This window comes from Lepidochelys olivacea (genome assembly GCF_965140295.1).
Source record: "Lepidochelys olivacea isolate rLepOli2 genome assembly, chromosome: 18".
NCBI classification, from domain to species: Eukaryota; Metazoa; Chordata; order Testudines; family Cheloniidae; genus Lepidochelys; species Lepidochelys olivacea.
In genome coordinates this window covers 7,333,644-7,359,024 of record NC_140428.1, presented here as the reverse complement: position 1 = coordinate 7,359,024, position 25,381 = coordinate 7,333,644, and the positions used below count along the sequence as shown (strand labels likewise).

The window sequence follows — 25,381 nt, the reverse complement described above, 5'->3', positions numbered from 1 at the left end:
CCCAATTAAATCATCCCAGCCAGGGCTTTGTCAAGCCTGACCTTAAAAACTTCTAAGGAAGGAGATTCTACCACCTCCCTAGGTAACGCATTCCAGTGTTTCACCACCCTCCTAGTGAAAAAGTTTTTCCTAATATCCAACCCAAACCTCCCCCACTGCAACTTGAGACCATTACTCCTTGTCCTGTCCTCTTCTACCACTGAGAATAGTCTAGAACCATCCTCTCTGGAACCACCTCTCAGGTACTTGAAAGCAGCTATCAAATCCCCCCTCATTCTTCTCCTCTGCAGACTAAACAATCCCAGTTCCCTCAGCCTCTCCTCATAAGTCATGTGTTCCAGACCCTTGCCCACCTTGATTACCATGCACATTGTAGGGAGAGTGGTCACTTTGGATGAGCTGTTACCAGCAGGGTAGTGAGTTTGTGTGTGTGTTTTTTGGAGGGGGGTGAGGGGGTGAGAGAACCTGGATTTGTGCAGGAAATGGCCCAACTTGATTATCATGCACATTGTGTAGAGAGTTGTCACTTTGGATAGGCTATTACCAGCAGGAGAGTGAATTTGTGTGTGTGTGGGGGGGTGGAGGGTGAGAAAACCTGGATTTGTGCTGGAAATGGCCCAACTTGATGATCACTTTAGATAAGCTATTACCAGCAGGACAGTGGGGTGGGAGGAGGTATTGTTTCGTATTCTCTGTGTATATAAAGTCTGCTGCAGTTTCCACGATATGCATCCGATGAAGTGGATGTGGATAAATTGGAGAGAGTCCAGCGAAGGGCAACAAAAATGATTAGGGGACTGGAACACATGACTTATGAGGAGAGGCTGAGGGAGCTGGGATTGTTTAGCCTGCAGAAGAGAAGAATGAGGGGGGATTTGATAGCTGCTTTCAACTACCTGAAAGGGGGTTCCAAAGAGGATGGCTCTAGACTGTTCTCAATGGTAGCTGATGACAGAACGAGGAGTAATGGTCTCAAGTTGCAGTGGGGGAGGTTTAGATTGGATATTAGGAAAAATTTTTTCACTAAGAGGGTGGTGAAACACTGGAATGCGTTACCTAGGGAGGTGGTAGAATCTCCTTCCTTAGAGGTTTTTAAGGTCAGGCTTGACAAAGCCCTGGCTGGGATGATTTAACTGGGAATTGGTCCTGCTTCGAGCAGGGGGTTGGACTAGATGACCTTCTGGGGTCCCTTCCAACCCTGATATTCTATGATTCTAAGTGAGCTGTAGCTCGCGAAAGCTCATGCTCAAATAAATTGGTTAGTCTCTAAGGTGCCACAAGTACTCCTTTTCTTTTTGCGAATACAGACTAACACGGCTGTTACTCTGAAACTAATCATTTTTGTTGCCCTTCGCTGGACGCTCTCCAATTTATCCACATCCTTCTTGTAGTGTGGGGCCCAAAACTGGACACAGTACTCCAGATGAGGCCTCACCAATGTCGAATAGAGGGGAACGATCACGTCCCTCTATCTGCTCGCTATGCCCCTACTTATACATCCCAAAATGCCATTGGCCTTCTTGGCAACAAGGGCACACTGCTGACTCATATCCAGCTTCTCGTCCACTGTCACTCCTAGGTCCTTTTCTGCAGATATGCGGCCTAGCTATTCGGTCCCTAGTCTGTAGCGGGGCATTGGGTTCTTCCGTCCTAAGTGCAGGACCCTGCACTTATCCTTATTGAACCTCATCAGATTTCTTTTGGCCCAATCCTCCAATTTGTCTAGGTCCTTCTGTATCCTATCCCTCCCCTCCAGCGTATCTACCACTCCTCCCAGTTTAGTATCATCCGCAAATTTGCTGAGAGTGCAATCCACACCATCCTCCAGATCATTTATGAAGATATTGAACAAAACCGGCCCCAGGACCGACCCCTGGGGCACTCCACTTGACGCCGGCTGCCAACTAGACATGAAGCCATTGATCACTACCCGTTGAGCCCGACAATCTAGCCAACTTTTTACCCACCTTATAGTCCATTCATCCAGCCCATACTTCTTTAACTTGCTGACAAGAATACCGTGGGAGACCATGTCAAAAGCTTTGCTAAAGTCAAGATACAATACATCCACTGCTTTCCCTTCATCCACAGAACCAGTAATCTCATCATAGAAGGCGATTAGATTAGTCAGGCATGACCTTCCCTTGGTAAATCCATGCTGACTGTTCCTGATCACATTCCTCCCATGTAAGTGCTTCAGGATTGATTCTTTGAGGACCTGCTCCATGATTTTTCCGGGGACTGAGGTGAGGCTGACTGGCCTGTAGTTTCCAGGATCCTCCTTCTTCCCTTTTTTAAAGATTGGCACTACATTAGCCTTTTTCCAGTCATCTGGGACTTCCCCCTTTCGCCACGAGTTTTCAAAGATAATGGCCAATGGCTCTGCAATCACATCCACCAATTCCTTTAGCACTCTTGGATGCAACGCGTCCGGCCCCATGTACTTGTTCACGTCCAGCTTTTCTAAGTAGTCCCGAACCACCTCTTTCTCCACAGATGATGCCAACACCAGCAGCAGTGCAGAAGTAAGGGTGGCAATGGGGCACTAAGTCTGCTGTGAAAAGTAATATTGGCAAAGTTTCTTCATAGAATCATAGAATATCAGAGTTGGAAGGCACCTCAGGAGGTCATCTAGTCCAACCCTCTGCTCAAAGCAGGACCAATCCCCAATTTTTGCCCCAAATCCGTAAATGGCCACTTCAAGGATTGAACTCACAACCCTGGGTTTAGCAGGCCAATGCTCAAGCCACTGAGCTATCCCTCCCCCCTAGTATTAAACAGTATCTTTAAAAAAAAAACACGACTTTTTTGCTTATAATAATAATTCAGTGAAAATGTGTTTTAGTCTTAATTTAAAAGTGGTGAGAAAAGGTAAATTTATTTTAAACAGTAGGGTGTGGCAAGATGTCCAATGTTAGTATGGTGGGTCCTGCGCTTTTCTTGGCGAGGGCTAAGACACCATCCCTTGCCCCTGCTTTTGGGCTGCTGAGGTCTCCAATAGTGGCCCGGGAAGGTGGTAGAGGAGGGAAGTAGGGGAGGAGTCTGGGTTTGCTCCTCGCTCTGAGCCCCAGCACCTCTCAACCTCTGCAGGTTCTTTCTCCACCCAAGGGGGAAGAGGGTACCTTCAGTCCTTAGATGTTGGGGGAGGAAGTCTCCCTCCCCTGCTGGGGCAGGGTCTCCCTTACTTCAGTTCTCTGGTTTTTCAAAGCTTACAACACACCTCCAAGTTCCAGTCCTTCCTCCTCCTCCCCTGACTGCCTGAAGCAGGGGGGTTTTATTAGGTTCCTGACAGGACTTAATTGACTACAGGTGCTCCAATTAACCTGTAGCAACCCTCCCTAGTCTACAGGGAATCACACCTTAATTAGCCTAGGGCTTATATATTTCCCCTCTACCACTACTCCCTGGCCCTCCTGTATCACAAGGGTTATAAATTTACCATTTATAATAGTGTTAAATATATATTAAAAATCGTGGCTTTAATTTATAATGGGGGATCGCACTCAAAGGCTTGCTGTCTGAAAGGTGTCACCAACACAAAAATTTATAAATTACTGTAATCTCAGCAAGGAGAGTCAGTAAGCTTCAGGCTTTGATGTCTGAACCTTCTTATACATTTTCATAAAAAGGCAATGTATTTTTTGTTTACACTCATTCGTACCAAGTTCCTAAATTCTGCTTGAATGAGTTGAAATCAATACCTCCTCCCTCCCCACAGCACATTTTTTTCTGGGAAAAGTTAGGTTGCATATCTTAGATGTTAAGAGGCTCCATATTTACGATCTAGAAAGGATAAGCCTTCTAGGGCAGGGGTGGGCAAACTATGGCCAATGGGCCACGTCCAATCCGTCAGACCTTTTAATCTGGCCCTCGAGCTCCTGTCAGGGAGCGGGGTCAGGGGCTTGCCCCACTCCGCTCATGCCGTGGCTCCATACAGCTCCCGGAAGCAGCGGCATGTCCCCCCTCTGGCTCCTACACATAGGGTAGCCAGGGGGCTCCGCACACTGCCCCCATCCCAAGCGCTATCCCTGCAACTCCTAATGGCTAGGAAGTGCAGGCAATGGGAGCTGCAGGGGTGTTGCCTGCGGATGGGGCAACTCGCAAAGCCCCCTGGTCAGCGCAGTGCCTCCACATAAGAGCCAGAGCGGGGATATGCTGCTGCTTCTAGAAGCTGCGGGGGTGACACCTGCGGACAGGGCAGTGCACAGAGCAGTCTGGCCACGTCTCTGCATAGGAGCTGGAGTGGGGTCATGCTGCTGCTTATGGGAGCCGCTTGAGGTAAGCACCGTCCCGAGCCTGCACCCCTGACTTCCTCTTGTGCCCCAGCCCCCTGCCCTGCCCTAGCCCTGCTCCCCCCAAACCCTCCGAATCCCTCGGTCCCAGCCTGGAGCATTCTCCTGCACCCCAAACCCCTCATCCCCAGTCCCACCTCAGCGCATGCACCCTCAGCCAGAGCCCTCACCCCACCCCCACCCCCCCGTATCTCACCCCCCTGCCCCAGTCCAGAGCCCCCTCCCACACCCTGAACTGATTTCTGGCCCCACTACAGAGCCTGCTGGAGCCCTCACCCCCTCCTGCACCCCAACCCCCAATTTTGTGAGCATTCATGGCCCGCCATACAATTTCCATATCCAGATGTGGCCCTCAGGCCAAAAAGTTTCGTGCTCGAGGGGCTTGTCTATACAATAAGTTACTTTGTGGCTAGCCAGAATGTGAATGAACAACACACCAGCTTGCCATAAGAACGGCCATACTGGGTCTGACCAAAGGTCTGTTCAGCCCAGTATCCTGTCTACCGACAGTGGCCAATGCCAGGTGCCCCAGAGGGAGTGAATCTAACTGGTAATGATCTAGTGATCTCTCTCCTGCCATCCATCTCCACCCTCTGACAGACAGAGTCTAGGGACACCATTCCTTACCCATCCTGGCTAATAGCCATTAATGGACTTAGCCTCCATGAATTTATCCAGTTCTCTTTTCAACCCTGTTATAGTAGTAGCCTTCACAACCTCCTCAGGCAAGGAGTTCCACAGGTTGACTGTGTGCTGAGTGAAGAACTACTTCCTTTTATTTGTTTTAAACCTGCTACCCATTAATTTCATTTGTGGCCCCTAGTTCTTATATTATGGGAACAAGTAAATAACTTTTCCTTATTCACTTTCTCCACACCACTCATGATTTTATAGACCTCTATCATATCGCCCCTTAGTCTCCTCTTTTCCAAGCTGAAAAGTCCTAGCCTCTTCAATCTCGCCTCATATGGGACCCGTTCCAAACCTCTAATCATTTCAGTTGCCCTTTTCTGAACCTTTTCTAATGCCAGTATATCTTTTTTGAGATGAGGGGACCACATCTGTACACAGTATTCAAGATGCGGGCGTACCATGGATTTATATAAGGGCAATAAGATATTCTCTTTTTCTCTATCCATTTTTTAATGATTCCTAACATTCCGTTTTGCTTTTTTGACGACTGCTGCACACTGCGTGGATGTCTTCAGAGAACTATCCACGATGATTCCAAGATCTTTCTCCTGATTGTAGCTAAATTAGCCCCCATCATATTGTATGTATAATTGGGGTTATTTTTTCCAATGTGCATTACTTTACATCCACATTAAATTTTATTTGCCATTTTGTTGCCCAATCACTTAGTTTTGTGAGAACTTTCTGAAGTTCTTCACAGTCTGCTTTGGTCTTAACTGTCTTGAGCAGTTTAGTATCATCTGCAAACTTTGCCACCTTGCTGTTTATCCATTTCTCCAGATCATTTATGAATAGGTTGTATAGGATCGGTCCTAGGACTGACCCTTGGGGAACACCACTAGTTACCCCCCTCCATTCTGAAAATGTACCATTTATTCCTACCCTTTGTTCCCTTTTAACAAGTTCTCCATCCATGAAAGGATCTTCCCTTTTATCCCATGGCAACTTAATTTATGTAAGAGCCTTTGGTGAGGGACCTTGTCAAAGGCTTCCTGGAAATCTAAGTACACAGTGTCCACTGGATCCCCCTTGTCCACATGTTTGTTGACCCCCTCAAAGAACTCTAATAAATTAGTAAGACATGATTTCCCTTTACAGAAACTGTGTTGACTTTTGCGCAACAATTTATGTTTTATTCTTTACTATTGTTTCAGCTAATTTGCCCGGTACTGATGTTAGACTTACTGGTCTGTCATTGCCGGGATCACCACTAGAGCCCTTCTTAAATATTGGCGTTACATTAGCTATCTTCCAGTCATTGGGTACTGTAGCTGATTTAAAGGACATGTTAATAGTTCCGCATTTTCACCTTTGAGTGCTTTCAGAACTCTTGGGTGAATGCCATCTAGTCCTGGTGACTTGTTACTGTTAAGTTTCTCATTAATTCCAAAACCTCCTCTAGCGTCACTTCAATCTGTGACAATTCCTCAGATTTGTCACCTACAAAAGACGGCTCAGGTTTGGGAATCTTCCTAACATCCTCAGTCGTGAAGACTGAAGCAAAGAATTAATTTAGTTTCTCTGTGATGACTTTATCGTCTTTAAGTGCTCCTTTTGTATCTCGATCGTCCAGGGGCCCCACTGGTTGTTTAGCGGGCTTCCTGCTTCTGATGTACTTAAACATTTTTTTATTACCTTTTGAGTTTTTGGCTAGCTGTTCTTCAAACTCCTTTTTGGCTTTTCTTATTACAGTTTTACATTTAATTTGGCAGTGTTTATGCTCCTTTCTATTTACCTCACTAGGATTTGACTTCCACTTTTTAAAAGATGCCTTTTTATCTCTCACTGCTTCTTTTACATGGTTGTTAAGCCACGGTGGCTCTTTCTTTAGTTCTTTTACTGTGTTTTTTAATTTGGGGTATACATTTAAGTTGGGCCTCTATTATGGTGACTTTGAAAAGTGTCGATACAGCTTGCAGGGATTTCACTCTAGTCACTGTACCTTTTTAATTTCTTTTTAACTAACCTCATTTTTGCATAGTTCCCCTTTCTGAAATTAAATGCCACAGTGTTGGGCTGTTGAGGTGTTCTTCCCACCACAGGAATGTTAAATGTTGTTATATTATGGTCACTATCTCCAAGCGGTCCTGTTATAGTTATCTCTTGGACCAGATCATGCTCTCCTCTCAGGACTAGATCGAGAGTTGCCTCTCTCTTTGTGGGTTCCTGTACCAGCTGCTCCAAGAAGCAGTCATTTAAAGTATCGAGAAATATTATCTCTGCATTTCGTCCTGAGGTGACATGTACCCAGTCAATATGGGGATAATTGAAATCCCCCACTATTATTGAGTTTTTTATTTTGATAGCCTCTCTAATCTCCCTTAGCATTTCATCATCACTATCACTGTCCTGTTCACTTGGTCGATAATAGATCCCTACTGTTATTCTTATTAGAGCATGGAATTACTATCCATAGAGATTCAGTGGAACACGTGGATTCATTTAAGATTTTTATTTCATTTGATTCTGCATTTTCTGTCACAGATATTGCCACTCCCCTCCCTCCCCCCGCACAACCTGTTCTGTCCTTCCGATATATTTTTTGCTCCAGAATGATTGTGTCCCATTGATTGTCCTCACTCCACTGGGTTTCTGTGATGCCTATTATATCAATATCCTCCTTTAACACGAGGCACTCTAGTTCACCCATCTTATTATTTAGACTTCTACCATTTGTGTACAAGAACATTAAAAATTTGTCACTGTTTATTTGTCTGCCCTTTTCTGATGTGTCAGATTCTTTATGTGAATGTTTCTCGTCTGATTTGACCAATACTTTGTCCTCTTTCATCCCACTCACCATGTGTTGCTGTCATAACACAGTGAAAGTCCTGGAGTGCAGTTTAGTGGTTTGTAGTATATGAAGGCCCACTCCAGGACTGTGACTGCACTATATCATTGTCCACATGGTGAATTACTGTGCAGCAAGCTGTTGCAGTGTAGATTCACAGCCAGGCTTGCTGTGCAGTAAATTGCCATGTAAACATGACTTGGTGTCACAGAGTGTCAGGGAGTCAGGGCCCTGCACCCCCTCCCCCCACTTCCTGTGATTTACCGTGACTCTCAGCCAGCCAGTAAAACAGAAGCTGTATTAGGTAACAGGAACACAGTCAAAAACAGAGCTTGTAGGTACCGAAAACAGGACCCCTCAGTCAGGTCCATCTTGGGGGGGGTGGGGAGCCCAGACCCAGGTTCTGGGCCTCCCCCTGTCTCCCCAGCCAGCTCCAAACTGAAACTTCCTCCAGCAATCTCACCCAGCCACACCCTCCGGCTCCTCCTCCAGCCTTTGTCCAGTTTCCTGGACAGAAGGCGTCACCTGGCCCCAACCACCTCCTGGGCTCAGGTTATGTGCTGGCCGTCAAGTATCATCCCTCAGTGAAGTCACACCCTTATATCCTACCATCATCTAGTATTAATGGAGACAGTCAAACTAGTAAAACTCCCATGCAACATCAGGTTAATACTCCCTATTCTGTCACATCTCTACCCCCTTCAAGACTGAACTGAGCGGGGTCACTCTAACCAGTGTCCTGGGGAAGTTCAGACTCCCCTTTCTGGGACAATGCATCAGCTATCATGTTTGTATTCCCCTTCACATGGACTAGCTCCATATCATAATCCTGCAGGAGCAGGTTCCACCTCAGGAGCTTGGCATTGGCTCCTTTCATTTGGTGTAGCCAGGTCAGGAGGGAGTGGTCAGTGTGCACAGTTAAGTGTCGCCCAAATAGATATGACTGTAGTTTCTTAAGGGCCCATACCATATCCAGGCATTCCTTCTCTATGGCCGTGTAGTTTTGCTCCCGAGGTAACAACTTCTTGCTCAAGTCTCTCCCCCTTTTCATCAACCTGCATTAACACCACACCCAGCCCCGTGTCTGAGGCGTCTGTGAACACCATAAAGGGCTTGTCAAAGTCTAGGTTTACCAGAATTGGGCCACTGACCAGAGCCGCCTTCAGCTCACAGAGAGCCTTCTGGCACTGCTTGGTCCAGACCACCTTGTCTGGCTTTCCCTTCTTGCATAGCTCAGTGAAGGGGGCGGCTAGGGAGCTAAAGTGTGACACAAATCTTTTATAATTCCCTGCCATCCCAATAAAGGCTTGTACCTGCTTTTTGGTTTGGGGAGCGGGCCAGACTCTGATGGCCTCCACCTTGGCTGGTTCTGGCTTTAGGCAGCCACTTCCCACCCCGTGGCCCAGGTAAGATACCTCGGCCATCCCCACCTTGCACTTCTCAGCTTTTATGGTCAGCCCAGTACTTGTTTAACCTGGGACACATGGTCCTCCCAGGTTTGGCTGAAGACACAGATGTCATCAATGTACACCACAGCAAAACTCTCCGTCCCCCTCAGTAGCTGATCCACCAGGCGCTGGAAGGTGGCTGGCGCTCCCTTGAGGCCGAAAGGCAGGGTCAGGAACTCAGAGCCCCAGAGGGGTGATAAAGGCAGATTTCAGTCTGGCATCTGCTTCCAGTGGCACTTGCCAGTAGCCCTTTGTCAGATCCACAGTGGTAAGGTGGTGAGCTCCTCCCAGCTTGTCTAGGAGCTCGTCAAACCTGGGCATGGGGTAGGCATTAGACACTGTGATGGCATTAAGCTTCTGATAGTCCACACAGAACCGGGTTGACCTGTCCTTTTTGGGGACCAGCACCACCGGCGAGGCCCAAGGGCTGGAATATGGCTGGATCACCCCCAAAGCCAGCACTGACCTCTCTTTCCACGTCCTTAGCAGTTTTCCCTGTGACTCGGAAGGGGGAGCATCTTATAGAAGGATGCGATCCTGTCTCCACCTGGTGGACAGTCAGATTAGTGAGTCCAGGCTGGTTGGAAAACAGCTGTCGGTAGAAATGCAGCACCCCTCTGGCTAACCCCTGCCCAGAAAGCTGAGATCAATCAGAGAGGAATTGTTTCCAGGGAGAAGCCAGCTCCTGTCTTAGGGAATAGATCTACTAAAGGGTCCTCTCCCTGCTCCTCAAAATGTCCATGCACAGCCAACACCACATTCCCCCATCATAATGTAGCTTCATCATATTAACATGGTACACCCGGTGATGGTGTGCCTGATTAGACAGCTCCACCACATAGTTTACCTCATTTAGTTGCTTGACGACCTTGAAAGGGCCTTCCCAGGCGGCTTGTAGTTTTTTTTTCCTCACAGGGATGAGAACCATCACCTGGTCTCTAGTGGTGTAGTTGCAGGCCCATGCCGTGCGGTCATACCAAACCTTCTATTTCCTCTGGGCTCTGGCCAGATTCTCCTAGGCCAAGCCAATGAGCTCAGCAGGTCTTTCTCAGAAGATCAAGACATACTCCACCACTGATTCTCCATTGGTAATGGCCTTTCCCTCCCATTCATAGAATATCAGGGTTGGAAGGGACCTCAGGAGGTCATCTAGTCCATCGCCCTGCTCAAAGCATGACCAATCCCCCACTAAATCATCCCAGCCAGGGCTTTCTCAAGCCTGACCTTAAAAACCTTAAAGGAAGGAGATTCCACCACCTCCCTAGGGAACCCATTCCAGTGCTTCACCACCCTCCTAGTGAAAATGGTTTTCCCTAATATCCAACCTAAACCTCCCCCACTGCAACTTGAGACCATTACTCCTTTTTCTGTCATCTGCTACCACATAGAATAGTCTAGATCCATCCTCTTTGGAACCCTCTTTCAGGTAGTTGAAAGCAGCTATCAAATCCCCCCTCATTCTTCTCTTCTGTAGACTAAACAATCCCAGTTCCCTCAGCTTCTCCTCATAAGTGATGTGTTCCAGTCCCCTAATCATTTTTGTTGCCCTCCGCTGGACATTTTCCAATTTTTCCACATCCTTCTTGTAGTGTGGGGCCCAAAAGTGGACACAGTACTCCAGATGAGGCCTCACCAATGTCGAATAGAGGGGAACAATCACATCCCTCAATCTGCTGGCAATGCCTCTACTTATGCATCCCAAAATGCCATTGGCCTTCTTGGCCACATGGGGACACTGACTCTCATCCAGCTTCTCATCCACTGTAACCCCTAGGTCCTTGTCTGTAGAACTGCTGCCTAGCCATTCGGTCCCTAGTCTGTAGCGGGGCATGGGATTCTTCTGTCCTAAGTGCAGGACTCTGCACTTGTCCTTGTTGAACCTCATTTGTCTCTCATCAGGTCCAGGGGCCCCCTTATCCTTCTTCCATATAACATTAAAAAGGTGAAAACCCAGTAGACTCCTGGGGCACTTCCCTCTATGTGAACAGCTGGTGAGGTAAGTACTTGACCCAAGCTTGTGGGTGCTGGTTCATAAACATTTTCAGCATCATCTTTAGAGTTCCATTGAACCTCTCCACCAGCCTATTGAACTGGGGGTGAAATGTTGAAGCCCAGATGTGCCGGACCCCACATTTCTCCCACAAGCATTGCAGCAGGGCTGACATGAAGTTGGATCTTTGGTCTGTCAAGACTTCCTTGAGGAACCTCACTCACCTGAAAATGGTCAGCAGCACATCTGCCACGGTGTCTGCTTCAATAGAAGACAAGGCCACAAAATCTACCACCACCAGAATGTATTTCTTCCCCAACCTGGTCCTCTTGCTGGGAGGCACCACTATATCCACAGCTACCTTCTGAAAAGGCTCCTCTATGATGGGCAAAAGTCTCCAAGCTGCTTTCCCCTTGTCCCAGGCCTTCCCCGCCCTCTGACAGGGGTCACAGGATCTGCAATACTGTTGGACAGTATTAAAGACTCCAGGCCAGTAAAAGTTCTGTAGCAGCCTCTGCCTGGTATGCTGGGTTCCATGGTGTCCTGAGAGAGGGATGTTATGGTCCAGGTACAGTAGCTTGTGGCGATACTTCTGGGGGACCACCAGCTGCCTCTGGATCTCCCATGACTCCACTTCTGTTGCGGGAGCCCATTCTCAGTACAGAAATCCCTTCTCCCACAGGAACCTCTCCTGGCAGCCTTTTCCCAGGTTCTGTGCCGCACTGAAGCCAGCCAGGTCCCTTAGCTTCTGCAAGGAGGGATCTTTCTGCAACTTGGCCTGGAACTCAGCAGCTGGGGAAGGGATTTGGACCTGCTCACTCTCGCTGGCTGGGTCTGAAGCCGTCACTCCTCTGAGCCTTGTCCCTGGGCGCTCCCTCCCCACCAGGGTAGGGTCCTGCACCTCCGGTGAGGTATCCTTCCCAATGTCAGGGTGTAGTGCCCCTCACCGGCTCTGGCTACGGGTCATGCCTAGGGTGTTCTGGGGGTTGCTTGGCCAATTGTATCACCCCCCGATGATCACCTCAGCACCTGTGTCCCAGTATCCATGACCTTCCTCCCATCCACCTTCAGGGGAACAAAGCACTGGCTCACAGTGACAGCCCCGCGCCCACCCTGTAAACTGAGAACCTTGTGTCTGGAGCATCCAGCCGCACAGAGAAGCTGGTTTGGGAAACTCCTCCCTCCTGAACAGTTGGTAAGCTGAAGCCTGCCCCTCCTCCGGCTGGGTCTCTACCCAGTTAACTCTGTGAGGGTTCGATTTGCTCAGTCTATCCTTAAGCTTGGGGCACTGGGTCCATATATGGCCTCTCTGCCACAGGAATAACAATTTATGTTCCGTTGGTCCTGATGCTGGTTGTTTCCCTTAAGAGGGGGTTCTCCACATTTCCCCTTTGTGGGATCCCAGTGTGACTCACTCTCTGCACCGTGGTGGGCTTATTCTTTTGGGACTCCTCGGTTCCACCCAGACCAGCTGTCTGGCTTTTTGTCCACCAACCATACCCTCAGGTTGGATGGGCAATGTTCATACAGGTGCTCCAGTACAATCAGGTTAACCATGTCCTCCTTAGTCTGGTCCTCATCTGCCCACTTTTGGACATATCCCTCCATTCGGAGGATCAGTTCCAGATATGTGTCCTCAGGGGTTTTACGCTGACTCCGGAACTTTTTCTGGTACGCCTCAGGAGTCATCCCAAACTTGCGTAGCAGGGTCTTTTTGAACAGTTCATAGTCCCCTGTCTCCACCCCTTCCATTCGGCTGTACATCCCCAAGGCTTTGGGGTCTAGTAAGGGAGTGAGAAACTGGAGCCTGTCTGCAGGGTCAACCCTATATAGCTCACAGGCTCTCTCAAAGGCAGTGTCCTCCCCTTCCTTAAACTGGGACAGGATGCGCTTATCAAAGCTCCATGTAGTCCTGGGTCCCCCCTCACTCACCTCAGCAGGGGGCTCTCTGCTCCTCAGCCTTCCCAACTCCAGTTTATGCTGCCGCTGTTTCTCCTGATCCTCCAGCTCTTTCAGTTTTATCTCCCTCTCCCATTCCAGCTGCCTCAGCTCCAGCAATGGGGAGCTCCGCCGGAAGGATCCTCTGCTGTCTGCGGGAGTCATGGAGCCCCTGGTGTTCGCCAAGCTCCTCCCCTAGCCTTAGGTAGGAGGGGCCTCGGAGTGCTCTCGGCAGCAGTCTGACCATTCCCAGCCGGGACAGACACGAGCGCCGGCGCTGCATCTGCCATGCTGCTTCCTCCAGGGCAGGGATCAGTTCCTCCGAGCTATCCTCCTCCAGCTGGGCAATCAGCTGTGCTTTAGTGAGGTTTCCAATGCACAGCCGTCTCTCTTTGCACAGCTCTACAAGGTCCCTCTTAAGGAGATGGTTATACATCTCCCCGTTGTTCCCAAGTTGTTGTGGACTTGCAGGCCTGTGTGCTCTCGGCTCCCCACGGTTTCCAGGAAGAACTCCTGTTGTGCCAGCCCTTCTCCAGGTCACCACCTCTCTTCCAGGGTCAAGCTGCAGACTCCTCCGCCCCTGGAATCGCTCACCAGAGGGACCCCATTCCTGCAATAGTCCTTCTCTCTCCCAGAGTCAAGCTGTAGAGTCCTATGCCTCTGGAACTGCTCACTGCAGTCCCCAGGGGGACCCCGTTACTGCGACAGTCCTTCTCACTGGTCACACACTCCCAGGGGTTAAGCGTAGCTCTTTCGCCTCCTGAAACCGCTCTTCTCTGAGCCTTCAGCATGCCTGGTTCTTGTTAATCCCCCTTCGTTTTACTGCTCCCAGTCACTTACTGCAGGAAGCGCCATCCACAGGGTGCAGTACATCCTACCACTGCCACCAGTTGTCACAGAGTGTGGGGGAGTCAGGGTCCTGCACGCACTTCCCCCCCCCCACTTCCTGCGATTCACCATGACTCCCAGTGTGACGGGGTTGGGACTCACCACTGCAGCACCTCCTGCTGACTCATCAGGGAATTAGCTCAGTCCAGTGTGGAGCACCCTCTACTGGTGGTGTCCCATCCATGTCTCGCCCTCTCTTGGCACCTGGACCCATATTGCTCCCTTCTTGCAGCGTCCTCTTCAAGACACTGTCCTCCGGCAGTGCCCCCTAGTTCTCGTTCACCCCCTTCCAGGGTGGGGTTTAATCAGCAGTCTTTCACTTCGCCCAGCCACAGCGGCCAACCATACCCAAAGTCTAACCTCTTTTGCCAGGGGTCTGGTGCAGTCCACTATCGCCACGTCCAACAGCTGGGTGTATGGGGAAGGGGGGGATCCAGACCCACCCTCTACTCTGGGTCCTGACCCAGGGACCCTTTGGCAGCTGCCTTCCTGCCCTCCTTCTCTCCCCTTGTCCGCCTCTCTCCCTGGGTCGCTTCCCCTTCATCCCCTTTGCACCAGCCCGACCCTTCCCTCGGGGCCTGCAGCCTGGCAGATACCAGGCTGGAGTTCCTTCTGCTCCCCTCACCTGCCCCCACACTGCGCTGTCCATGGTGCTAGTCCCCTCGCACAGGAGACAGACCTTCACCCTCTGAAGGCCTAGGAGAGACTGACTGCTCACTTCCTGGGCAGCCTTTATATAAGGCTGAGTCTGGCCCTGGTTGGCTATCTCTTACTCAGCCTCTGATTGGCTCCCTAGCAGGCCTTCTCTGATTGGCCACCCACCCGCACAGCCTCTCTGGCCTGCTGGAGCCCCCTCTAGTATAGGAGTGGGGCAGCCACCCCACTACACTCAGCCAGCCAGTAAAACAGGTTTATTAGATGAGAGGAACACAGTCTGAAACAGAGCTTGTAGGTACAGAAAACAGGACCCCTCAGTCAGGTCCATCTCGGAGTGTGGGGAGCCCAACCCAGGTTCTTGGCCTCCCCCTGTCTTCCCAGCCAGCTCCAAACTGAAGCTCCCTCCAGCAGTCTCACCCAGTCCCCGGCTCCTCCTCCAGCCTTTGTCCAGTTTCCCGGGCAGAAGATGTCACCTGGCCCCACCCCCTCCTGGGCTCAGGTTATGTGCTGGCTGTCAAGTATCATCCCTTAGTGAAGTCACACCCTTAGATCCCACCACCATCTAGTATTAATGCAGAGAGTAAACTAGTAAAACTCCCATGCAAGATTACCAGGTTAATACTCTCTACCACTGTTCCCTCTAAGCTGTGCGTGTGTGTGCGTGCACACAGATCCTAAACCCCACGTACACAGCGAAACACGATGCACAAAAAATGAAATACTACATTGGATCTAGGCTGAAATATCATTTACGGGCGACTTTTGACATTGTTCGCCCGCCATCTATCAACACAGCCAGATTCTACTAGCTGGCAAGGGGGGGGAAGGAAAAGGAGGTTAAATTTCCTTTTTTCTAAGTATTTAAAAAAGACATTTATAAAATAACATGGTGTAAAACTGTTATCACAAATCGCAAATTAAAACTTTTAAAATGTATAAGCATTTTACTCGCTTGGGTGCATTTGCCTCATGGCGCACAAATTTGAACTCTACTTCAAAATTTTGCACAGAAGAAATTTTTTGTGCACACGGCCTGTCAACAATTAGAGGGAACATTGCTCCCTACTCCGTCACACTTGGGACTAGATTTTTGTGAGGGTTATGGTGAGACGTTCAAGAGTGGTGGCTGACTCTACCCAGATATTGCCCAAATGGATTAGGCTTAATATACAAATCTGCTATGACTTTACATTTATTTCAGTACCCGAGGGTCTCAAACTATATTCCAACAAATCCATAGCTATTTCGACAACATGTCTCAGAACTACATAATTGAATTATGAAAAGCTGCTGCCTGGAACAAAATTCTTGTATCTACACAGCATTTGTCTCTTGACTTGGCTTCCAGATTTAATGCTCAGTTTAGGTGAATGATCCTGCAGTCTTTAATTAGTTGACCTCAGACCTGCATTCTTTGCGCATTGTTACTGCTGTTTAATCTCAGAATGGGTTCGGTACTGACAATACTCAAAAGATGTAACTTGCCAGTGTCTGTGGTTTCTTGTGAAGAATGTCAGTATAGATGCACATTTTCATTCTCCATCCTCCCTTCTTCAGCATCTCCGACGTGGATTCCGTTTTAATGGATCTGAACATTGGTGTTGTGAGAGAGCATGCTGCCTCAATGGTCAGAGCATTGTAGAGGGGTCTGCTTTTGGTGCTGAAAGCGTATGCGCATTTGAGTGTGGATCTATGCTGACAATACTTGAAGAACCAGTTATTGTTTAGTAACCTCTTTTTTTTCAACAGAAAGTCAACCACTTTTTCTAGGGGGTGATGACTAGCATGCACATATTCTTCAGAATGGTTTGGTTATAAGTGAATAATTTCCTTGTACTCTGTGTGTCATTTTGTTCTTTTTTTCGAGCTGTGGATTCTGATGTCCTTTCTAGCTGCTCTTTAATCATAGAATAAAATCTGCTTTTGACTTGACAAGCCCTCCATGATAACTAGGAGGACTGAAAAGGATTTTAGTTTTCCTAGGGGCAGATTGCAAAAGTTTCACAATATCCTCTATGAACTGGTTTCAGTTAAGTTGACTGGACCTGTATGTGTGCATCCCTGCCAGTCTATATCAGCTAGGAATAAGATGATTCCTCTCTGAGAAAGGGACAAAACCAGTTAGGGGAAGGAGTAGCAGACTCTCTTTACCACCCTTTTCTCTGATCAGCACAAAGGTGCTTTAAATCTTCCTGCACGGAATTATTTTGGACTATGTCCAAGCCTTCATATATTGCCCATTGTCATTTTCATTTGTATGTTGCAGCTGTTTTGAGTGTCTCTCAAGTGATGTAACTGAATGCATCACTACTTAGAATGTAATAAAGGGGATTGGACAACCCCTTAGTCATAAACCATGTGTCTCATGTGCCCTACCTCTCGTAGTTTTCAAATAGACTGAAGATATTCTTTGTTTGTAGATTAGGAGCCTGGAATTTCCTTCTACTTTCTTTCTAATATCCTTTATTGCTGGCTGATTTTTCTGTGGGGTACACACATTTATCTATATGTTGGCAATATCTCCTTTTATTAATTTTTGTAGTGTTTTGAAATTCCTGAGATTTAAATGGCTTTTTTTAAACAGAGAGTTGTTGGTGTGAATACTGTTCATTGGGAAAAGATTGCTAGATTGTTGCACTGTGAGTATAAAACAAATTAGCAAAGATTTCATTGCGCTGAATTGCTGGGGGATATCTCTTGCAGTTGTGATTCCTTGTTGATATTCCATCTCTTGTTTTACTGACCTGGAAACTGCATTTAAGCACCTTAGGTTGCATCATAAATATGGTAGAATAGAAACACATATATGAGCCATGGAAAGTATTTTATTTAGATCTGCATAGTATGTTTGGCTTTTTTGAGAGACTGAGGAAGGAGCTAGTTTTCCAAAAGAACTGCTTTGAATTTTTATTCTTCTTTATTGATGGCAAGTCCATCAGTCAGCAATGTCAGATTTTCTGTGCAGTCTTCATCCCCTTTTTAAGAATAAATGGGGAATTTCGTCTCTTGTTGCCATTGTGTGTCACTTATTATTCTGACTGGTAGCAAGCCCCTGTTGCACTACTTTGCAAATCCCAGTGAGCAGTTTTTTGCATCAAAAATCACAACGTTGTTTGGTATAACTTATGATGTAGTCTCATAGTAAGGTCACATGACTGAAATATCAAGGATATTGCAATGAAAGCCCCCCACTGTAACTGAATCAAGTTGTGGTATTAGTTTCCACACCTTCATGAGCACCAGTTTCACATATGTAGTTAAATAATGTTTGAATTGGATCACATTTTAAAAATGCTGCTGATTCTGGCCTCCTTCATATCTGGCAGTTCCTTACTCCCAAAGAATAGAATGGTATAAAGATTGAATTACTAATATTATGTTTTACTAATAGTTTATCTCCTTACAGGTAACACAGGTAGCAAGACAACCGGGACCTCCTGCTCCATCCCCTTACTCTGCACATGAAATAAACAAAGGACATCCAAATCTTGCTGCAACGCCACCAGGACATGCATCATCCCCTGGACTTTCACAGGTAAGAGAGGTGCTGGTTAGAAATTTGCCTGCTCTTGGGTTTTTTTAGTATTTTTCCCTCAGGTCAAGGAGCTCAATTCAAATTTTTTGAATTATTTACTTTCTGTGACCACTATAAAACTGATTAATGGGGAGCATGCCATTTTAAAGCAACTCCAATCCTGTAGTGACTTATGTGTACCATGCTAGTTGGTTGTTAATCATTAGTGTGTTGTTGCTCATGAAGTGAAAGGATTATATTGGTGTCATCTTAAAAAATTGCAGAAAATATTGGTGACAGTTTTGAGGAATATTCCCATTTCTCACAAACTGTTCTGGGTTATGGTCCATTTTTGTTTTAACCATTGCAGAAGTGCCTCACATATTGTTATAGTGTTTTTCCATGTTACATTTTTTATACAGTGCTGATGGGAAAAGCACTTTACAATTAATATTAAAAATAGTGAAATAAATTTACAAAAAGAAGTGCCAATAATACAAGACAAAATGACAGATTGCACACAAAAGAAGGTACAGAAGAAGAGCAAAAAAAGAAATAATAGTAAGGATGAACAAATAATGTTTGATTAGCAAGTTGTTGAGAACAAATTAGTTTTTAGATGTTTTAAAAGTCTACTGTTGTACTGGAGTGAAAATGAAAGGAGGAGCATACTCCATAAAAAAAGAGGCAAGAGAGAATGAGAAAAAGGAAATTGAGAAGGGATGCTGCATGAAGTTCTGAAGGATTGGAAGTGGAGGAAAGCCAGTGGTGTGGGAGCAGACAAAATGAGAACTAGAATCTTAGGACTTTTCTACACAGAAACTTAGTGTGTGGTAGGCTAGCGTGCTGTAGATTCACACACTGGTTTACTGCACACTAAGTTCATGTAGATAAGCCCTTAAACTTAATTTGGATTTCAGTTGACAATCAGTTGAGCAGATGGAAAAAATGTAAAGCCGTGAGATACCCAGGAGGTTAAGATGGGCAGTAGAGTTCTGAACAAGATCCATCAGTTTACAGGAGAAAGGAGGAAGACCAATTGTGGAATTGGGGGAGGGCAGTGTCCAGAAGACAGGATAAGAGATAATGAGAGCTTCACGCTTACTCTAGGGCTAGGAAAAAGCAACTAAAAATTTTGGCAAACGCTGCTGAAATTTCCAGCCAACCTCTCTAATGTTGGAGAAGCAGAAAAGTGTGTGATCCACTTTTCAGACTGTTTTGATGTGTAAAAGCAAATGAGGATATGTGTGAAACATTCCAGCTAGTATAAATATAGCATATTAGCAGATTACAGATAAAGCACTATGTATATGATACATAGGGTAAAGCACCTCGCTAGAAATCTGGATACTTGTCTGGATACTTGTAAAGGCTTATCTTCTTAGAGGCCTGGAAAGTGGATTCTAAAGTATCTTGCAGGCATTGTGGATGCTGTCGCGGAGCATTACCTTGTACTTTTATGTCACTGCTGCTACTTATCCATTCTTTGATTTGAAGGTGAAGCCTCACACTACAAAGAGAAACAAATTCCAAGGGTGAAGGAAGCAGGGGAAACCCTAATATCTTTTTTGACCTTTCTTGCATACCAGCAAACTCAGTGAACTTACTGACAAAGGGAAAGCCAATCCCTGAACGACACTGGCGGAGGAGAGGAAGGAGAGTGACCCACACAAAGTTTTAAAATGTTAGCCAAGTTTTTTTCCCTTAATATTTTCCAATTGAGTCAATGTTTACAAAGAAGATGGGGTCTGTGCCAGAATCCCTACTCTAGGCAGCCGTGGAGAATGCTAGTTTGCTGTTCCAATGACTCTTAGGGGCTTTGAAATTAGACCCAGATTGTGCCACCACTGCTTAGACTACAGTATTTTTTTTTATCTGTGATGATCAGTAGGAGGGGCATGGCCTTGTATCCTCCCCACCATCTTGGGGACACTTGTGGGTACTAGGATGGAGCAGTTCCTATGCTTAATTGTACCTGTCCCATGCATTCGTGGCGTAAAGGAAGGAAAGCATAAGGGCCAGATACAATCTAGCCCTGTTGAATAGATGGAAGCATCCAGTCATTTGTTTCTCTAGGTGGTTCTGGCAGCTCTTCCGCCAGTACCTTGGACAACCAGTGGTTAGAAATCTTGTTAAAGTGAAAGCTTTCTGAACTCTGTAGACAAATAGTAAAAAACGAAAGGGAGAATAATAGTTGTTTTCACTGGTTTTCATTGTTTATGCAAATTGCCTTTAAACAGAGTTTTTCTGCTGTAGTGGGACACATCTGCTGACCCTCTTCTTGTAAGGAGAGTCTCCTCTGCTGACCAGATGGAGGCAGCTAGAGCTTTGTATCTGGGCAAGCCTGGCTAGCAGGAGGTCTGTCCATCAATTGCTCTCTATAGTGTCAAGCCCCTGTGGGAGCTTCCATTAATTTCCCCAGTGGCGAATCTATTCTGTAATAAGATCTTTCTTCACTTCTACACCCTTTTGATTGCCCTGCTTTTGTCTTGACTGCTTTTACTCTCTTTTCTCCCCTGTGTTCCTTTGCTGGTTTCTTCACTGGGCAGAGTACATATTCCTCTGCCTGACTTGCCTCCAGCAGGAAGAATGAAGATGGAAGTGGCTCACACCGATGGCTCCCCATCAAAGCACCAATATCCTCTTCTGCTCTGTGGGGCACTCCACTGAGGCATGGCCCTACTGGAGCTGGAAGATACAGAAATTTTGGGAGCAGCTGAGAACCCCTCATAGAGCCGGGCAGTAGCTGCAGCAGGCTTCTTGGCTCCTATCCGAAAACAGTGTTACAAGAGAAATCAGCTGCAGTTGTGGCAACAGTTGCACTTTAGAGAGCAAACCAGCATGGAAGAGAAGCAGCAGCCCCTACACTGTTGAGAGAAAACTCCAGCAAACAAGGTAAAACCAGTTCCTCCTCCTCAGCAGGCAAGAAAGTGGGGGTTGAGATTAACAGGGATCTTCTCATTCGTCCCTACTTTGCTTTGATAGCCAGAACCTCTGCACATGGGTAAGCTCCCAGAGGTACTACACTGAATGCATTTAGTGATAGGAGAGTAGGCAGGTCTCCCCCCACCTATCCTTTGTGAGTGGCCTAGTAAATGTCTCCCCATAGCTATCCCACCTCAGCATCTGTATCATTACTGTCAAAAGCAGCCTCCAAAAATCCAAAAGTCAAAGTGTAAAGATGGTTGCTCTCTCCTCAACTGGTTCACCTGAGTCTCTTCCAGTAGGCACACCTGCAAAGGTTACAAACAAAATTTCTAGAGAACATAAAGGACACATAGGTGGATCTCAGATTCTTTCTCAGTTGATGCCACCTCCTTTTTCTGGAAGAGGGAGAGCTATCATAGTTCAGTTTGGAAAAAAAAATCTGACCACAGTAGCCAAAACACACTATTCATGATGGAATACCGTTACACCAGGTTCAAAAGGATCTTCTAAGCTTCTTGAGCTGGACTAAACCCTAGAAGTTCCCAAGCAGAAAATCATTATAGTTTCTGATAGGGAATATTTTCCATGCAAATGTTAAAAGAGTGAAATTTTCCAACTCAGCTCAGTTATAAAGGAGATTATCTCATTAGAATTGGATCAGGCATCTAGTGGGAGATGCCTCAACAGACAGGAAGTAGTACTCTTGTACAAACTTCAAATGACAAAGCCCTGGTATGAATGCCAGAAGTCTGTTGTCTTGCATGCGGAGGCCAAAGAGCCGGTTGTTCCCATTGAAGACAACTGCATGAGGGACCAAGTAGATAGAAGGACTGAGGCCTCACTTTGCAGAAACTATGAAAAGGCAGGTATCTGCAATCCTACAGTTCAGGCACCTACTTTGCTAGGGTATCTCTTCAGTCTATCAGTTGAGTGTGTCCTGATTCAGCAGTGACAGCGCACACAATGCACTCAATACTATAAGAACAAAATTTCCATGACATTGTTGCCAATGACATTGTGATTGCTGTTAGTTTCTCCTCTTATTCCTTGGTTTCCCGTGAGCTACCAATAATCACAGAAGTGTAGGGCTGGAAGGAACCTCACAAGCTGATCTAGTACAGCCCCCTGTATTGAGGCAGGACCAGGTACACCTAGACCAAGGGTTTTTAGACTTTTGTACTGGTGACCCCTTTCACACAGCAAGCCTCTGAGTGTGACCCCCCTTATACATTAAAAACACTTTTTTATATATTTAACACCATTATAAATGCTGGAGGCAAAACGGGGTTTGGGGTGGAGGTTGACGGCTCGCAACCCCCCATGTAATAACCTCACGACCCCTTGAGGGGTCCCGATCCCCAGTTTGAGAACCCCTGACCTAGACAGTCCCTGACAGGTGTTTGTCTAACTCAGGGGTGGGCAAACTTTTTGGCCTGAGGGCCACATTGGAGTATGGAAATTGTATGGCGGGCCATGAATGCTCACAAAATTGGGGGTAGGTTTGCGGGATGGAGTGAGGGCTCCAGCTGGGGGTGCAGGCTCTGGGGTGGGACCAGAAATGAGGAGTTCAGGGTGCGGGAGGGGGCTCTGGGTTGGGGCGTGGGGGGGGTGAGGGCTCTGGGCTGGGGCTGGGGATGAGTGGTTTGGAGTTAAGGAGGGGGCTCCAGGCTGGGACCGAGGGGTTCAGAGGGCGGGAGGGGGATCAGGGCTGGGGCAGGGGGTTGGAGTACGGGGGAGAGGTGTGAGGGCTCCAGCTGGGGGTGCGGGCTCTGGGGTAGGGCTGGGGATAAGGGGCTTGGGGTACAAGAGGGGGCTCTGGGCTGGGATAGAGGGGTTCGGAGTGTGGGAGGGAATCAGGGCTGTGGCAGGGAATTGGGGCGGCGGGGGGCCTCAGGTGTGGAGGCTCCGGGCAGCAATTACCACAAACAGCTCCCGGAAGCATGTCCCCTCTCCGGCTCTGAGGCGCGGCCAGGTGGCTCTGTGTGCTGCCCTGTCTGCAGACGTCACCCCTGCAGCTCCCTGAGCTGCTTGGCCACGCCTCCGTGTACTATGTAGTAGCTGGAGGGGGGTCATGCCAGCTGCTTCCTGGGAGCCGTGCGCAGCAGGGTAAGCCCCCAACCCTACTCCCTGGCTGGAGCACCGGGAGTGGGGCAAATCCCTGACCCTGCTCCATGGCGGGAGCTGAGGGCCGGATTAAATGGTTTGACGGGCCAGATGTGGCCCGCGGGCCGTAGTTTGCCCACCCCGGTCTAACTTGTTCTTTAAGACCTCCAGTGATGGTGATGTCCCAACCTTCCTTGGACACCTATTCCAGTGCTTAACTAACCTCAGAGTTAGATTGTCCTAATATTCAACCTAAATCTCCCTTGCTGCAGAGCAAGCCAATTACTTCTTGTCCTGTTTTCAGTGAACATGGAAAACAGTTGATCACAGTCCTCTTTATAACAGCCATTAACATATTTGAAGACTTAGCAGGTGTCCTCCCCCCCACCCCCCCGAGTCGTCTTTTCTCAAGACTAAACATGTCAGGTTTTTTTAACATTTTCTCACTGATCAGATTTTGGGGATTATTTATTATTTTTGTTGCTGTCTGCAGGACTCTCTCCAGTTTCTTCACATCTTTCCTAAAGTATGGTGCTCAGAACTGGACACAATACTCCAGCAGAGGGCCTCACCATTGTGGAGTAGAGTGGGACAGTTACTTCCCATTTCTTACATACAACATTTCTGTTATACATCCCAGAATGATATTAGCTTTTTTTACAGTTGCTTCACATTGTTGACTCATGTTCAGATTGTGATACACTATAATTCCCAGATCCTTTCCAGCAGTATTACCACCTATCCATTATTCCCCATTTTGTAATAGTTTATTTGATTTTTTTCTTCCCAACTATAGTATTTCACACTTGCCTTTATTGAATTTCATCTTGTTGATTTCAGACCAGTTCATTAAGGTGGTCTTGAATTCTTATCCTGTCGTCCAAAATGCTGGCAACCCCTGCCAGTTTGGTGCCATCCGCAAATTTTATAAACATACTCTCCACTCCATTATCCAGGTTACTAGAGAAAACACTGAATAATACCGAGAGTGCTAAAGGGATTGGCGGCTGTGATTGCAGAGCCATTGGCCATTATCTTTGAAAACTCGTGGCGAACGGGGGAAGTCCCAGATAACTGGAAAAAGGCTAATGTAGTGCCAATCTTTAAAAAAGGGAAGAAGGAGGATCCTGGGAACTACAGGCCAGTCAGCCTCACCTCAGTCCCCGGAAAAATCATGGAGCAGGTCCTCAAAGAATCAATCCTGAAGCACTTACATGGGAGGAAAGTGATCAGGAACAGTCAGCATGGATTCACCAAGGGAAGGTCATGCCTGACTAATCTAATTGCCTTCTATGATGAGATTACTGGTTCTGTGGATGAAGGGAAAGCAGTGAATGTATTGTTTCTTGACTTTAGCAAAGCTTTTGACACGGTCTCCCACAGTATTCTTGTCAGCAAGTAAAAGAAGTATGGGCTGGATGAATGCATTATAAAGTGGGTAGAAAGTTGGCTAGATTGTCGGGCTCAACGGGTAGTGATCAATGGCTGCATGTCTAATTGGCAGCCGGTGTCAAGTGGAGTGCCCCAGGGGTCGGTCCTGGGGCTGGTTTTGTTCAATATCTTCATAAATGATCTGGAGGATGGTGTGGATTGCACTCTCAGCAAATTTGCGGATGATACTAAACTAGGAGGAGTGGTAGATATGCTGGAGGGCAGGGATAGGATACAGAGGGACCTAGACAAATTGGAGGATTGGGCCAAAAGAAATCTGATGAGGTTCAATAAGGACAAGTGCAGGGTCCTGCACTTAGGATGGAAGAACCCAATGCACCGCTACAGACTAGGGACCAAGTGGCTTGGCAGGAGTTCTGCGGAAAAGGACCTAGGGGTGACGGTGGACGAGAAGCTGGATATGAGTCAGCAGTGTGCCCTTGTTGCCAAGAAGGCCAATGGCATTTTGGGATGTATAAGTAGGGGCATAACGAGCAGATCGAGGGACGTGATCGTTCCCCTCTATTCGACACTGGTGAGGCCTCATCTGGAGTACTGTGTCCAGTTTTGGGCCCCACACTACAAGAAGGATGTGTATAAATTGGAGAGAGTCCAGCGAAGGTAAACTAAAATGATTACGGGTCTGGAACACATGACTTATGAGGAGAGGCTGAGGGAACTGGGATTGTTTAGCCTGCAGAAGAGAAG

General features: G+C 47.3%; 1 protein-coding gene across 10 annotated transcripts in view; it reads left to right on the top strand.

The window, feature by feature from the left end:
- EIF4G3 (eukaryotic translation initiation factor 4 gamma 3) overlaps nucleotides 1–25,381 on the top strand; it is a 440,166-nt gene that overhangs the window by 124,978 nt on the left and 289,807 nt on the right. For all 10 annotated transcript variants that reach the window (XM_084651415.1, XM_084651414.1, XM_084651413.1 and 7 more), the window contains exon 3: nucleotides 18,104–18,232. In XM_084651415.1, the coding sequence (XP_084507541.1) occupies nucleotides 18,104–18,232 (129 nt within the window). The remainder of the gene's footprint in view (nucleotides 1–18,103; nucleotides 18,233–25,381) is intronic.